Source organism: Lytechinus variegatus, chromosome 13, assembly GCF_018143015.1.
Source record: "Lytechinus variegatus isolate NC3 chromosome 13, Lvar_3.0, whole genome shotgun sequence".
Lineage (NCBI taxonomy): Eukaryota > Metazoa > Echinodermata > Echinoidea > Temnopleuroida > Toxopneustidae > Lytechinus > Lytechinus variegatus.
Window position 1 is genome coordinate 9,877,410 of NC_054752.1, and position 13,136 is coordinate 9,890,545.

General features: G+C 38.4%; 1 protein-coding gene across 5 annotated transcripts in view; it reads right to left on the reverse strand.

Moving 5' to 3' along the window:
* Window positions 1–947: 947 nt before the first annotated feature.
* LOC121426908 (insulin-like growth factor 2 mRNA-binding protein 3) overlaps window positions 948–13,136 on the reverse strand; it is a 42,103-nt gene continuing 29,914 nt past the window's right edge. For all 5 annotated transcript variants that reach the window (XM_041623320.1, XM_041623319.1, XM_041623318.1 and 2 more), the window contains 7 exons: window positions 12,688–12,804; window positions 11,967–12,222; window positions 10,984–11,040; window positions 9,843–9,962; window positions 7,898–8,101; window positions 7,096–7,269; window positions 948–6,356 (listed from right to left, as the gene is read on the reverse strand). In XM_041623320.1, coding sequence (XP_041479254.1) covers window positions 6,231–6,356; window positions 7,096–7,269; window positions 7,898–8,101; window positions 9,843–9,962; window positions 10,984–11,040; window positions 11,967–12,222; window positions 12,688–12,804 — 1,054 coding nt within the window. In that variant the 3' untranslated portion in view covers window positions 948–6,230. The remainder of the gene's footprint in view (window positions 6,357–7,095; window positions 7,270–7,897; window positions 8,102–9,842; window positions 9,963–10,983; window positions 11,041–11,966; window positions 12,223–12,687; window positions 12,805–13,136) is intronic.

The following is a 13,136-nucleotide window of genomic DNA, read 5'->3' on the forward strand; positions in this document are numbered from 1 at the left end:
TGAAAGGTGTCCACGTACATGACTTAATCTGAGATGGGTACATGTATGGGTAATGTATCATGTTAAAACTAATGCATTTCTGCTCTGTCTTAGCTAAGGGTATTAAAATTTATATCATTTTGCGTTTCACTGAAATAAAAAGAATTGTCAATGTTTTTTTTTTATCAATTGCTTAGTGAGGATAATATGTTGTACTTCAATTCAGGATTGGAAATTTGAATTACTAATGTGCTTAATGATTTTGCATGTAATGTGAATAAAAGCAGTGAGGAAGTAAATTGATTATTGCTTGTCATGTTTATCATGTTTGAGAATGAAACTAGTGTGTGCAATAAAATTTGTCAGCTATAAGGGCAAGGGAGTGTTTCTCAGAGTTAAGTGAGACTCGGTCGTATTTGAATCTCCAGTAGTATGCGGTATAAAGGGCATCACCACATTGGTCAATCGTAAGATGACATGTGTTACTAGTTGAAAAACAATAAGATTGTGCATTACATGTACATATGTGTGCGCGTTGGTATTTAAGCACGACTCTATGGGGTGTTGCAAGAAACTTGCGATCAATCGCAAGTCAACTTTTAGTTCCTAAATCAATTGAATGTCTGGCAATTTATTGCAAATTAGTGATTGATTGCTAATCTGCTCCATGAAACAAGGAATGTAATTTGATTTGTTGATCTATCGATTATAAAATTGCAACAGGATATTTGCGATTGATTGCTAATATTTTCCTGCAACACCCCCGTAAGAGATTCATCCGATTGGTAAAAATCTATTTGAATAAATTTTCAACTTGTTTGAATCAAAGTCACACACTTTGTAAACCACTCCCCTCAATATGCAAGTCATACCTGCATTGTAAATTAATCCAATTGTTTCCTGCAATTCAACAAAAGCATCTAATACCTCAAACAAGCAAACAAATAAGACATGTAAGTACACAGATGGGCGTTTCTAACTTGAATAATTTATTTCCAATGTTTCGGAAACAACAGAAAAAAAATGTGTAAATGAACAAATGGCAAACGGGCGGTAAATGAATGTTTACTAGATATAACCATGTTTTTTTTTTTTACTTAATGATTATACAACATTTAAATCTGCTAACCGGACGTGTAACAGAATCAAAACCCAGGATTTGTTATATCATGTATCACTGAACACCTAAGGTTTGAACAACAAAATGAGTTTATTTTCTTCTACAGGTCCAGGTAGACAGTGGATAGACCTCGATCTAGCTTCTACCAGGCAACGTTAAGACGACTGTATCACCATAAATCCCTTATGACCGTGTGTGTTGGACGCTGCGTTCACACGTGCCAACTATCTCAAAGATCCACCTTGTGAACGCAACTCTTATAACCGATTTAACCTTAATGGAGAAAATGGTTTCAATGTTTTTTGCAGCGGTATTCTTAGTTTTATCCAAATTATATCGTTCGTGGGGTGATTGAGATTTTCTATTCTATTTTTTTTATTTGAAGTGTTTCTTTGATGATTTTAAAGGTAGGAATGCCGATAAGCCCTCTCAAAATCTCATGGCAGATAACCCTTCTATGACCCTGTTGTGATGTGTACGGTAGCCATCGTACACGATAAGATTATGGCTACCATGACATGTAGCTCTCATGATAAATTGATAATTTGTTAGATATAATATGTCATCACCCCACCAACGATACGTCTTCATCGTCTGACGATGGCAAATGTGACCTAACACGACAAATATGAATGACATCGGCTCTCCAAATCCCGACAGCATCACAGGTTCCCGTAACGTGTTCAGCGCAGATGACCAGAACACCGGGGAATACCGTGAAGCCGGGTAGACAAATAAAATACACACTAACAGGTTATGGAGCTGGAAGGTGGATTGCAAGCCAGCATCCAATTATGTTTCAAATTCGTATCCCCGTCCTACCCATTTCTTTGAGTGTCACAGGATATTGGCACATAATGTATTGAGGATTCTGAGTTCAAGATAAGCAATATTCCACCGACCCGAACCAGCCGGAGACGGCATGGCTTTGGACACCAATCGCACGTGCCGCATGGAAATATATATATATATCTAACACCCGTTTTATTCACCATGGAGCAAGTGCTGCTAGTGCAAGGCTGTGCCTTCCCCCGTTGGCTTGGGTCGGCGGAGACCTGTTTATTTACTGTAGAGGTAGTGTGTATCTGTTATTCAACAGGGAAACCCATCCTTTGAAAGGGGATTAAGAAAAGAAAGTATAATCAGTTACAAAAGTTTGAATGGAACTGGATAGAAGCCCGTAAATCACTCCTGTATTGGATCCTTGGAATTCGAGACCACCATCAAACATTTGAATTTATCGACGATGATCCAATTTTTTTGCTCCAAATGTTTCTGACCCGATTATTCTTACTTTTCTGCTTTCGTACAAATGATAACAAAGGATGGGTTTCCCTTCAACTCAACATTCATAAGATGTAATTAAGGCATTATTTCACATCAACCAAATGCTCGTTTATACCTTGTTATCATTTGGAATTTCACAATCACTTAAAAACAAATCAACATGCTAGATCGATTCTATGTACGGTGAGTGAAACAAATACGTTTCACTTCGGCGATGCACAAGCGGCCACAAGTGGAGTTTGCCCGACTGCATAAGAATGATAAAATTGTAAAATTGGTGCAAAATGTCAAAATCTAAATCTACTAAAAATGTACATTTGATTGGAGAGATAACAGAAAAATCCAAAATAATCCATTCGAAAATTCCTCTTCCAAAAAATTTCAATAACATGTATATAGTATTCCTTAAAAAGAGTATTTGAAAACTGTACAGAGTGGTTGGAGGGCACCAGCACAGCTGCATGCCATCCACAAATCATTCATCCATTTCCATGGAAAGGAATCTCCATGGAAACATTGAAACGCTCAAAAACATATGCTATATAAGTCGACTTCGATTGTACCAGAATAAGGGTATGCCAGACTGTCGGACCAACGTGTTGTGCGTGTAGAAGTGTAAAGACCAATAGTACTACACTAATATTAATGGCATGCATTGATTTTTTTTTCCTAGAGTTTTGAAGTATAGCCGAAAGATGACTACTTGAAGTCTCACCGTATATATGCATATCTTTCCGGGCATTGTTACATATTGATCCGCCCATTTCTCTATATATGAATCAAAATAGGCTATGGAATAATCCACTTCACCTCAACGTATCTTGCTCGGATCAGTCATAAAAAAGCACTAAAATAAACACTACAGGAAAAAAAAAATTTATAGGTATATATTTCTACAGATAATGCAACCTTATGAACCATACATATATAATGTGATTCTTAATAACTACCATGCGTTTAAACTACAGATTTTTTTGGTGATGTTGCCTGCGCGAGTGTCGCATCCGCGAAGGTCCGATCAACTCGATTCACAAACTCGATCAAGACTTCTTACTTTACAATTGTATGATTGTTAGTTAAAGACTACAAAAGGATATGCAGTGTATCATGCCAATGCGACTGGTACGCTATATCCTGTAATTAAGGCGTGTACGCGGCGAAGAGTACACGCCCCTTTTTCCTGCGCTACTAATTACAAGTAAATACAACATTATTCAATCAAAGACGAGGTTAACATGACAAAAAGGAAAGAAAGTAAAATCACAAAATACAGATACTCCACTTGTAACCACTTGTGCATGAGATTAAGAGCCGTTCTACATCGCATCTAGGGGAAGTACAGACGACTCCTCAGGCAAGACTCGATCCTTGGATGGAAGAGGACACAAACAGCATTGTTATTTTGAGCTGGGTCTTCCACCAACCCTAAAAAGCGAAAATTCTCTGTCAACAACCCGGTTGAGCCTTGACATATTTAAAAAAACGCGAGTAGACCGTTCAAACCGAGAGGCGATGTAGAAGCGGCGTAGGAATGACGCAGCTAGATTGAATGCTGACATCCGTTATTTCTTTCAAACCTACCCAATCGGTGTATGACCGCAACGGGTGAAGAAATCAAGACGGCAGTCACTACATACTGCCGATGCTGTTTTACCGTGGGCACGCTCGCCCTGAAATAACTTTTTTTTTTACATTTTTCTATTTTTTTGGTTGTTGTAGATATATATATCTGTATATATTTTAACTTTTTGTGTTTCCCCTGAACTGCCTATGATGTTGTAAGGTTGTGGAAACAGCTATACTTGACTATGTGGCAGCGTTACCTGGACAACAGGTCGTGATGACCTTTGACCCTTTCTGAACTGCCTTTACACGATAACCCTTTCTTATTCTGCTGAACGAAAAAACTCGAGGCTGTCATAAACCCCAGTATGTTGTCAAACAATTAGATACCAGCAAACAAAAAACATTTTGGCACCCAATATTGGTTACATCCCTATTTGTTAACTACTACAAGGACTGATTAAATTGGCTATTTTTGCTTTAAGAAAAAGAGTTGTGCAAATCTGAAGTGTATAACGGACCTCACTTTTTTAGTTTGGTTTAAAAGTGGGGAGTTGTTGACACGTCTATAAGGGCTTTCCAACTTGGACCGTTTCATTCATATATTTTTTCGATTTTTTTTTATATCAAAAGTAAAAAATAAAGTAAGAAATATAAACTCTTTCTCTTTCTTTCTTCTTCTTTGACTGGCCATAAAATATACAGTCATCTCGGAGTTTCAATACAAGAGACAAACTTCTGAAAGAATTTAGAAAAAGTCAATTAAAAGGGGAAATAAAATAAATAAACACACAATAAACCCTAACCCACGTTTTGTCTCTCGGTATCGTTATTATCAATGAAAGTTAAACATTTTGTTTCAAACAAAATGAAACTTTTCTCTCTAGCAAATTAGAAAAAAAAATTAAAAATGGTTGCCGGAATGTCGTTTGCTTGAAGTCAATCAAAATTTAGCAGATTCTCTGTATACCCCCGTCCAATCAGGGAGTAAAACTATTCGCTTTTTAGTTACAATTGTGTGTTTGCTGCACATGTCAAGGTTTGTTAAACTTTTTAAAGGTTTTTACAATCTTGGAGACAATTTCTTGGTCCACGCAGGAGAGATCTCCATCGCTACATTTCAAGAAAACCCTAATTACACTTTTGAGGTACAGTTGTACAATAAGGCAATCATCATTCAACACACCCAAGCAGCAAATTAACACAAATTTCAGTCATTTTTTCGACTGAAGATTCCATAATAATGTAGGCTTGATGATCCCGTGTTGGAACTCTCCTGCATGGAATGTTTCTAGGGCCTGTAACACAAAGCTTTGCAGTTGATCAGAGAACAATTCTTTGCGATTGATTTCATTGACTTCACTGCACTATCAATGGTGAAAATCAAGCGTACGATCGATCACAAAGCTTTGTGTGACGGGCCTACTGCCTATAGGGATGTTTGGAAGAGAAAACTGAGGTAGGTCCATTATCAAGTTCAGAAACAAGAAATAATCTCCAAGAATCCACCCTTTTCGACTCACGTTAAGAGACGATGTGACCGCGATCACAATCTCCATGATGCTTTAGGTCAAAAAGCCGACATCTCACCGATCCAATTCCAATTGGCCATGTTTACGGCACTGCGACGGAGCATCGAAAGCATCATGGAAATACAAGGTTTCTGCGCTTCTCAAGGAAAGGGTGGTTAAAATTGAGAAGTAGACTTCAACTTAGAATAATAATCCTGCCAAGACTTAAACCAAAAGAATTCAGAATCCCACCCCAACCCAATCACACCAAACTTTAATTAGGACAATATATCTTTTTTCCCCATTATTGTCCACATTTCTTTTGGCAAATGCTTCAAGAGCTTTCGAAATTCATCAAATTCGATCACAGCTTTTATCAGCAAACTGTGGTCAATTCTTCATACATGAACACAAACACATTCTCTCACACTTTCTCTCTCTCTCTCTCACTAAATTTCTCTCCACACACACACACACACACACACACATATATAAACTCCATCACACACTTGCCAAGATTTATTAATTTCATTTTTTTTTCTTCTTTTCAAAATTCTATTTTTTCTCTTCTTTTTAAACCATACATGGTTTTTCAATTTCACTTCTCTTTTTATTTTGCACTTATTTTCTTCAAACAAATTTCATTAAGACGCTTGGCAGTGCTTGAAATACTTCTTAGTGCTTCCCTAAATATTATGTCCAAAATTCCCTAATTTTTTCCCATTTTTTTTCTTGCTTGGTGTGCTGTATCGTCATGGCAACAGGCCATTTTACTGTTGTTGTTGCTGCTGGTGGTTTGGTCCTCCTCGGTAGTATCGTCTGCCACCGGGTCTACCCTGGAAATTTTGTCGCTGGACGTATTCTCGATGGGCTTGGCGGATGCGTCTTTGAGCAGCCTATGAAAAAACAGAAACGTATAACAACGTACACAGCAATTAGAAAAGCCATTACAGTCAATCGACACTCCCTGACTTTTAATCAAGAGATTTCAACACTTGTACAATCTTTGGAAGATCTTATTTTTGTGTTTTTCCATTACTTATTTTCTCTTTATTGTTATTAAAGCCATCTTTTAGGGTTAATGGTGGTGGTTGTGAATGAAAAATTGTTTCCTGTGGTAGCTACACCAAGAAAAGCATGTGATAAAGACATGAATACAAACTTGAATTAATAATGATTGATAGTAATATATTGGACTTATAGGCCCGTATTCTGAAGTCGGGTTTAACTTAGACCATGGTCTAACTCTGTCCTGAAATTATGGGAAACCAAAAGTGTCAACACTTTTATCAAGTTGTATGTTTCTCATGTTTACTGTGCTCTTTCCTGTTTCATCGATGGTGCAGACAATCGTCTATTTATACTTCCTAGACAATTATGAATGATTTGAGAGCCAAATGAGCTGAAATAAAACATTTCCAGTTAGTGATTTATGTAACAATTGGCTACCCATACTTAAACCACAACTTTAAACCTGAGAGTAAGTTATATCCGACTTCAGAATACGGGCCATAAAGTGCCACTCTGTGGAGTAGAATTAAACTCTGTTGTTTAAAGTGTTGTGTCACCAAGAGAGGATCACTAGTCATTCATAAAGTCGCTCGTAACTTACAAAGAGCTTTAAGAAACACCTACCTGGTTGGCATAGAAGTGTCCCTCCAGCTTGACGACAACGTCACCACTGTTGTTGCCGTTTTGGTTATTGCTTTCCTGTGGTGGCTCGGAGGATCCCTCGTCTCCGGCACCATCCACTCCCCTGCGGCGGGGTACCTCCACACGAGCGCCGGTGACACGCTGTAGCTCCCTTACCTGTATAAACAAAATCAGAGTATAAAACACATTGAACATGGACATACTGAAGTTTATGATATGTACCCCAGGGGGCCACTTACATTGACGAGTGGATACCATGCGCGACCAAAAAAACACGTAAAAAGGATCTCTTTTATAAAAAACTCACGATAGGGCACGTTACGTACGTAACGTGATAAGGGTGTCAAAAACACAAAAATAATGAAAAAAGGGTATCTATTTCGCTAGGAAAATTACGTGTTTAGGGTTGAATTTGCGGGGATGATAAAACAAAATTAAAATGTTTTATAAAGGATGTCCTTTTTGCCCCAACACTTTGTGTTTAGAGTCCGATTTGAGCGAGGTGTAGAAGGTGGGGTTGTACTCAACCAAATAAGGTAAAGCTGACGAACAAATTATTATTGATTGGAAAAAGACCCAACACCTGGCTACAATGACATGTTCATTTTTTAGTTAAATTCTCAGAAATAACATATCAGCTACCAGAATCAGATGACCCACACATCTCATTCATAATAAACTCACTTGGGCATTCATTTCATTAGATTGTGTTTGAAATCATTTCGAATATTGTGACCACAGCTGGCATTTATAATAATCATAACGTCAATGAAAATACACATACACTCTGTCCCCTCCTTCCGATGATGCGACCGACAAGTTGGGAAGGTACGGCAATCTCTGACCTGAGGTGGACCTCGCCGCTACCGAGGATTCCCTCAGAGCGGATCCTGTCGTAGATGTAGAACTGAGCACGCCACTGGGATTCGGGAGTTCCGATGATCTTCACGCAACGCTCATTGCTTTCCTCGTTGCCGGCTGGGGCAATCTGGATTGGAAAAATGTAAAATGTTTCATTAAAAAAAAACTTCAAAATTCCTATCATCATTGCCAAATGACATCGCTTTATTTCTCAGCCACCTTCTCATATTCTCTGTCAGAATTCGTATTTTGTAAAGGATACACATGAGATGCACCAACCATTACCCTACATCACATTCACAGATTTATATTAAGTAAATTACTTTCTTTGGGTCTGGTGTCGAGGCACTCCCATCTTACATGTCATTCATGAAGTACATTGGTTGAATAAATATAGCACATTTTTAGTGTTGGATAATTTAATTCAATTCATCAAATAATACTTATTGTAAGTCTAAGGGGGTGTTGCAAGAAAATATTTGCAATCCAATTGCAAATATTCTTTTGCAATTTTACAACTGATAGATCAATGTCAGCTGTAGCAAATCAGATAAAACTTCTTGTTTCAAGGAACAAATTAGCAATCAATCACTAATTTGCAATTAACTGCAAGACAGATGATTGCTTTAGGGACCAAAAATTGACTTGCAAGTTGATCGCAAGTTTCTTGCAATACCCAATAAGAAACTATCGAAAAAGAAATCACAAACAATTCTAAATATTGACTGCACTGTAATGTGTTACAGGGCCTCGCGCAAATCACACGTTTCATTCTCCAGATGCTCATTTCACTAAGTGTTGAAATCATTTGTTTTGTTTTTTACTTGAGTAAACATAACAAAATATAAGGTCCAATTATCAGCAATGATCAATATCTTTAGAAATAAAGAGATCAGCTAAAAAAATGCTTTCAGATTGTGGACCCCTGAAAAATTCTTGTTCTTAAATGGAAATGATAAGAAGAATAACCTTGAATGATTACCATTATTGCAAGACGCAGAGCTTGACTAATTGGTGACAACCTTTTCTCATGCAAAATTGCTCCAGGCTTTATTTATTTACTGGCTTGCGACTGAGTGAGGGGGGATGTGACTTCACAGCTCTTGTCAGCTTCAGAGTCGCAGACCAGTCAGAGACAAGTCGCAAGGAAAATCGTAAGAATTTGACATGTCGAATCCTTACGACCGAATCAAAAGCTCAATCCAACTTCCAGCCAATCAGACAGCAGAGTTGCGCGACGTGTATATGATAAACGCGCATACGCAGTAGTAAGCGCATGCGTGAATCACAGACAGCATGGTAATCGGATCGCAAGGTGTGCGGTGTCGAGGCTTATGACTACCTTGCGATTCATCTCTACTCGCTCGGTCGCAAGCCAGTCGTAGACCAGTCGGGTCGTCAGGTGTGCGGTGGCCTTAAGATGTAGGATAAGGGTTGCTATAGGCCCGTATTCTGAAGTCGGGTTTAACTTAGACCATGGTCTAACTCTGTGCTAAAATTATGGGAAGCCAAAAGTGTCAACATTTTTATTTAGTTGTATGTTTCTTATGTTTACTGTGCTCTTTCCTTATTCATCGATCTTGAAGACAATCATCTATTTATACTTCCTGGACAATTTTGAATGATTTCAGAGCCAAATGAGCTGAAGTATGATATCTCTACTGTTAGTGATTTATGTAACAATTGGCTCTCCATACTTAAACCACAACTTTAAACCTGAGTTTAAGTTAAACCCAACTTCAGGTCTTATGTTAGGTTTAGGATAGGGTATTGTGTCAAATCCTGAGCTAGGTAAGTTGTTTGATTATAGTGCGTGAAATTTATAGCAATTGTTGCCGGAGCAAATGTCATGGAATCGATAGACTCACCCTGATGGTAGCATTTGAGGCACGAGCAGTGTTCCTGATGTTCTTTCCTCCAACTCCAATGAGAGCTCCTACGGCTTCCCTGGGGACGTACAGGTAGGTCGTCTCGCTAGGTTCCTGGTTCTGAACACAATGACAAAGGCATAATAATAATAGCCCATTTTTATAGAGCGCTTTTCCCAGAATGGCTCAAAGCGTGTTACAGCATATTATTACCCCGGTCATTGGATTCATTTCAATCCCGCACGAAAAGTGCACAATTTCCACTCCCTGGGGAGCATTCCTTGCATTCATTGCAGCCTGTTATGGCGCTGGCAAAATCAAACATACAATATCTTTCACATCCTACCGGGTACCCATTTAGCACCGGGGTTTGCGGAAACATATATTATCAGATGTTATACATAATTAAAGTTTTTTTAGTGCCATGGACATAATACTTCAGAGGTAAATGATGAAAACATCTTTCATTTCATCTTTCACATAATGATATATTTTGTCCATCATACATTTGTTTTATATGACACTTAGACATAGATCCTTGTCAATTGACATTGATGTCAATGCAGTGCATGCAGTCCCTTGATTTTCGTTTACAGCAGGCTACAAACACAAGTAATGAGCAACGCCATTGTCTTGGCGTGCGAGCAATGGGCAAAAATTGTCAGGATCCAAAATTGCATGAAAGATGATGTCATTGTAAAATGGGTTGAATGATCTATTTCAAACAATCAATCAAATGATGAGCCCTGCTACCATGGAAGTTGTCAAAATGGCAAAGTTACCATAAGAAAGGGACACCAGAGTTGGGAATAGTAAATTGAGATAGAGAATGAAATTAGACTGGATGTGGTCTAAAAAAAAAAAATGCCTTGATGATACCGGGAAAAAACAATAGTTTGTTTGCGGAAACATAGTTTGTCAGAAATTTTATTTACACTGGTAAATTGCAAACATATTCAGAAAAAATCCAAAAACAGAATATAACATAATCTCAAAAGAGATTGAAAAAACATAAGTGGTAATTCATTAATCAATCGTAACTTGTCAATATCATAAAACATTATAGATAACTAAACCTGTAAAGCCCCCCTCCCCTCTCCGCGAAAAGCATAAAAAATACAATAAATGAATCGATACTCACCATGCCAGGCTGAGGGCCATGTGGCATATTCATTGGAGGCTGGTTATGGTAGTGGGGCTGTGCAAAATGAAGAAGGAAAAAAGAACAAAGAAATGCACTGAATATGTGGTAAAAATAACATGCTAGTCAATTAAAACTTTTTTATCAATACTTCTAAAGCTGAATTCCCAAATGTATCAGTGACTCAATGCTCAGGATGCATTTTTCTCTAGTGATTCCCAACGTTAACTACCTTGGTAACGGTGATCAACAGCCAATCAAAATCAAGGAGTTCATGCAAGTAACCATTGGATGGCAAAGTTATCATAATGGTAACTTTTATGCAACAGGGCCCTGGTAAGGAAAACGAGTCTCTACAGGAATTTGTCCTTGTATGTATGTTAAGATTGCCTTATAGGCATCTATGACAACGTTCTCATTATACTTTCTAAAAAACTGGTTTACTGGAAATCGGTTCAGGAAACTAGTTTGGAAGATTGCTTTGCTAGCGTTCTAATTTGATCAGCCGAAGGTGGCTTTCAAAACCACTTCATGTAAGGTGGCCTAGTTGCTGCTATGGCAACGCTCTCAGTGGGGGTGACATGTTCCACACGAAATTCGAAACGGCAGCATAGATATTCTACACACAGTGTGTGGAGTAGCGCGCTCAAAATGTGCGAAGATTGCTTCCCAAACAAAGGTTGTGTCCTCACACGAAAACCAGGTTAACAAGGCAAAGCAATCTTGAAAACTACATCGCGAGGTAGTTTTTCGAACTGGTTTGGAAGATTGCGTCCAAGAGAGCTTTGACCGTTCTCATTACACGTTAAACTAATTTCTAGTAAACTAGTTTTAGGGCGGTAATAAGAACAGGGTCTATGTCAAACCAGGGTAATAAATGTGGAGTGCGAGCAATGTCCCATCTGACAGACGTGAGCTTTATGTGAGATCCCATTATTTTCTTCTCATTCAATAAACTTTTTGAGTGACGTCCCGGTACTTACACCGTCAAACTGTCCGGGTCCTCCGTAGTGGGGTCCGGGTGGGCCCTGCTGTCCGGGATGGATACCACCCGACATGAGGTTCATGTGGTTCAGACCAGGGAACAGATCGTGCTGCTGGGGCTGGAGGTTCTGGATGTAGCTCTCGTAGGCCTTGCGTAGCTTCTTGCTGATCAGCGCTTCGGCGGCGATGCACTGCTCGGGGGTGCCGTAGATGGTCACGGTGCGCTCGTGGTTGAACACTGTGAGGTCTTGGATCCTGAAAACCAGACAGATGTCAATTCTTTCTTCGTTAAGATTCTTTAAAATTCAATTTTCCATAAAGAAGTGTATCCCATGGGCTGTAATGTTCATGTTGGATTTCAATTCAATTCAATTTATTTATTCAGTACTTGCAACATATTATAGTCCCACATGTAGACTTTAATGTGAATAAACCGAGAAAAACAGCAACTGAAAATGACGAGTTGAGAAAGAAGGGAATATTCTTCACTTTCTTGATAGTTTCCAACTAATTCAAAACAATTGCAAGGAAATATGAAAAATAGATGGCCATTTCTTGAATGTCAAGATGTGAAATTTTCAGCAACTTTTTGGGGAAGGTTTTTTTTTTCTCCCCCTCATCCCGTGAAACCTTCCCCCTGTTTATCAATACCGTTTAAACATTTTTCAAAATAAACATAATGACACGGGCGTAAGTTTTGAGATTAAAGAGAGTACTTACAGTGACACTGTGACCTTGGCTTTTGACTCTTCCATAATGCTGTTGATTGACGATCCGTTCTTTCCAATTAGACGACCAACAAGGGCGTTGTGAGCAAGAACTTTCAGAGGCATATCACTGTTTGGAAAAAGAAAAGGGGAAACATCTTCAACTCTCTTCTCTTGTAACCACAAAAATTGAATAAAATCTTGAAAATTAAGCATTTTAATCTGTTCTTTTCTAAGAAGGGGAAACATATTTTCTTCTCTCCCATGAAACTTGAAAAGACACATGGGCAAGCACTTTCAGAGGCATAACACTGCTTGGAAGAAGAAAAAGGGGGAAACATCTTAAAACTCTTCTCTATGCGATGAAAATTGAATGATACCTTGAGAATAACGTATTTTACATGTTCTATGCAGAAAAGGGAAAACAAATACAACTCTTTTTTTCTATCCAATGAAAATTGA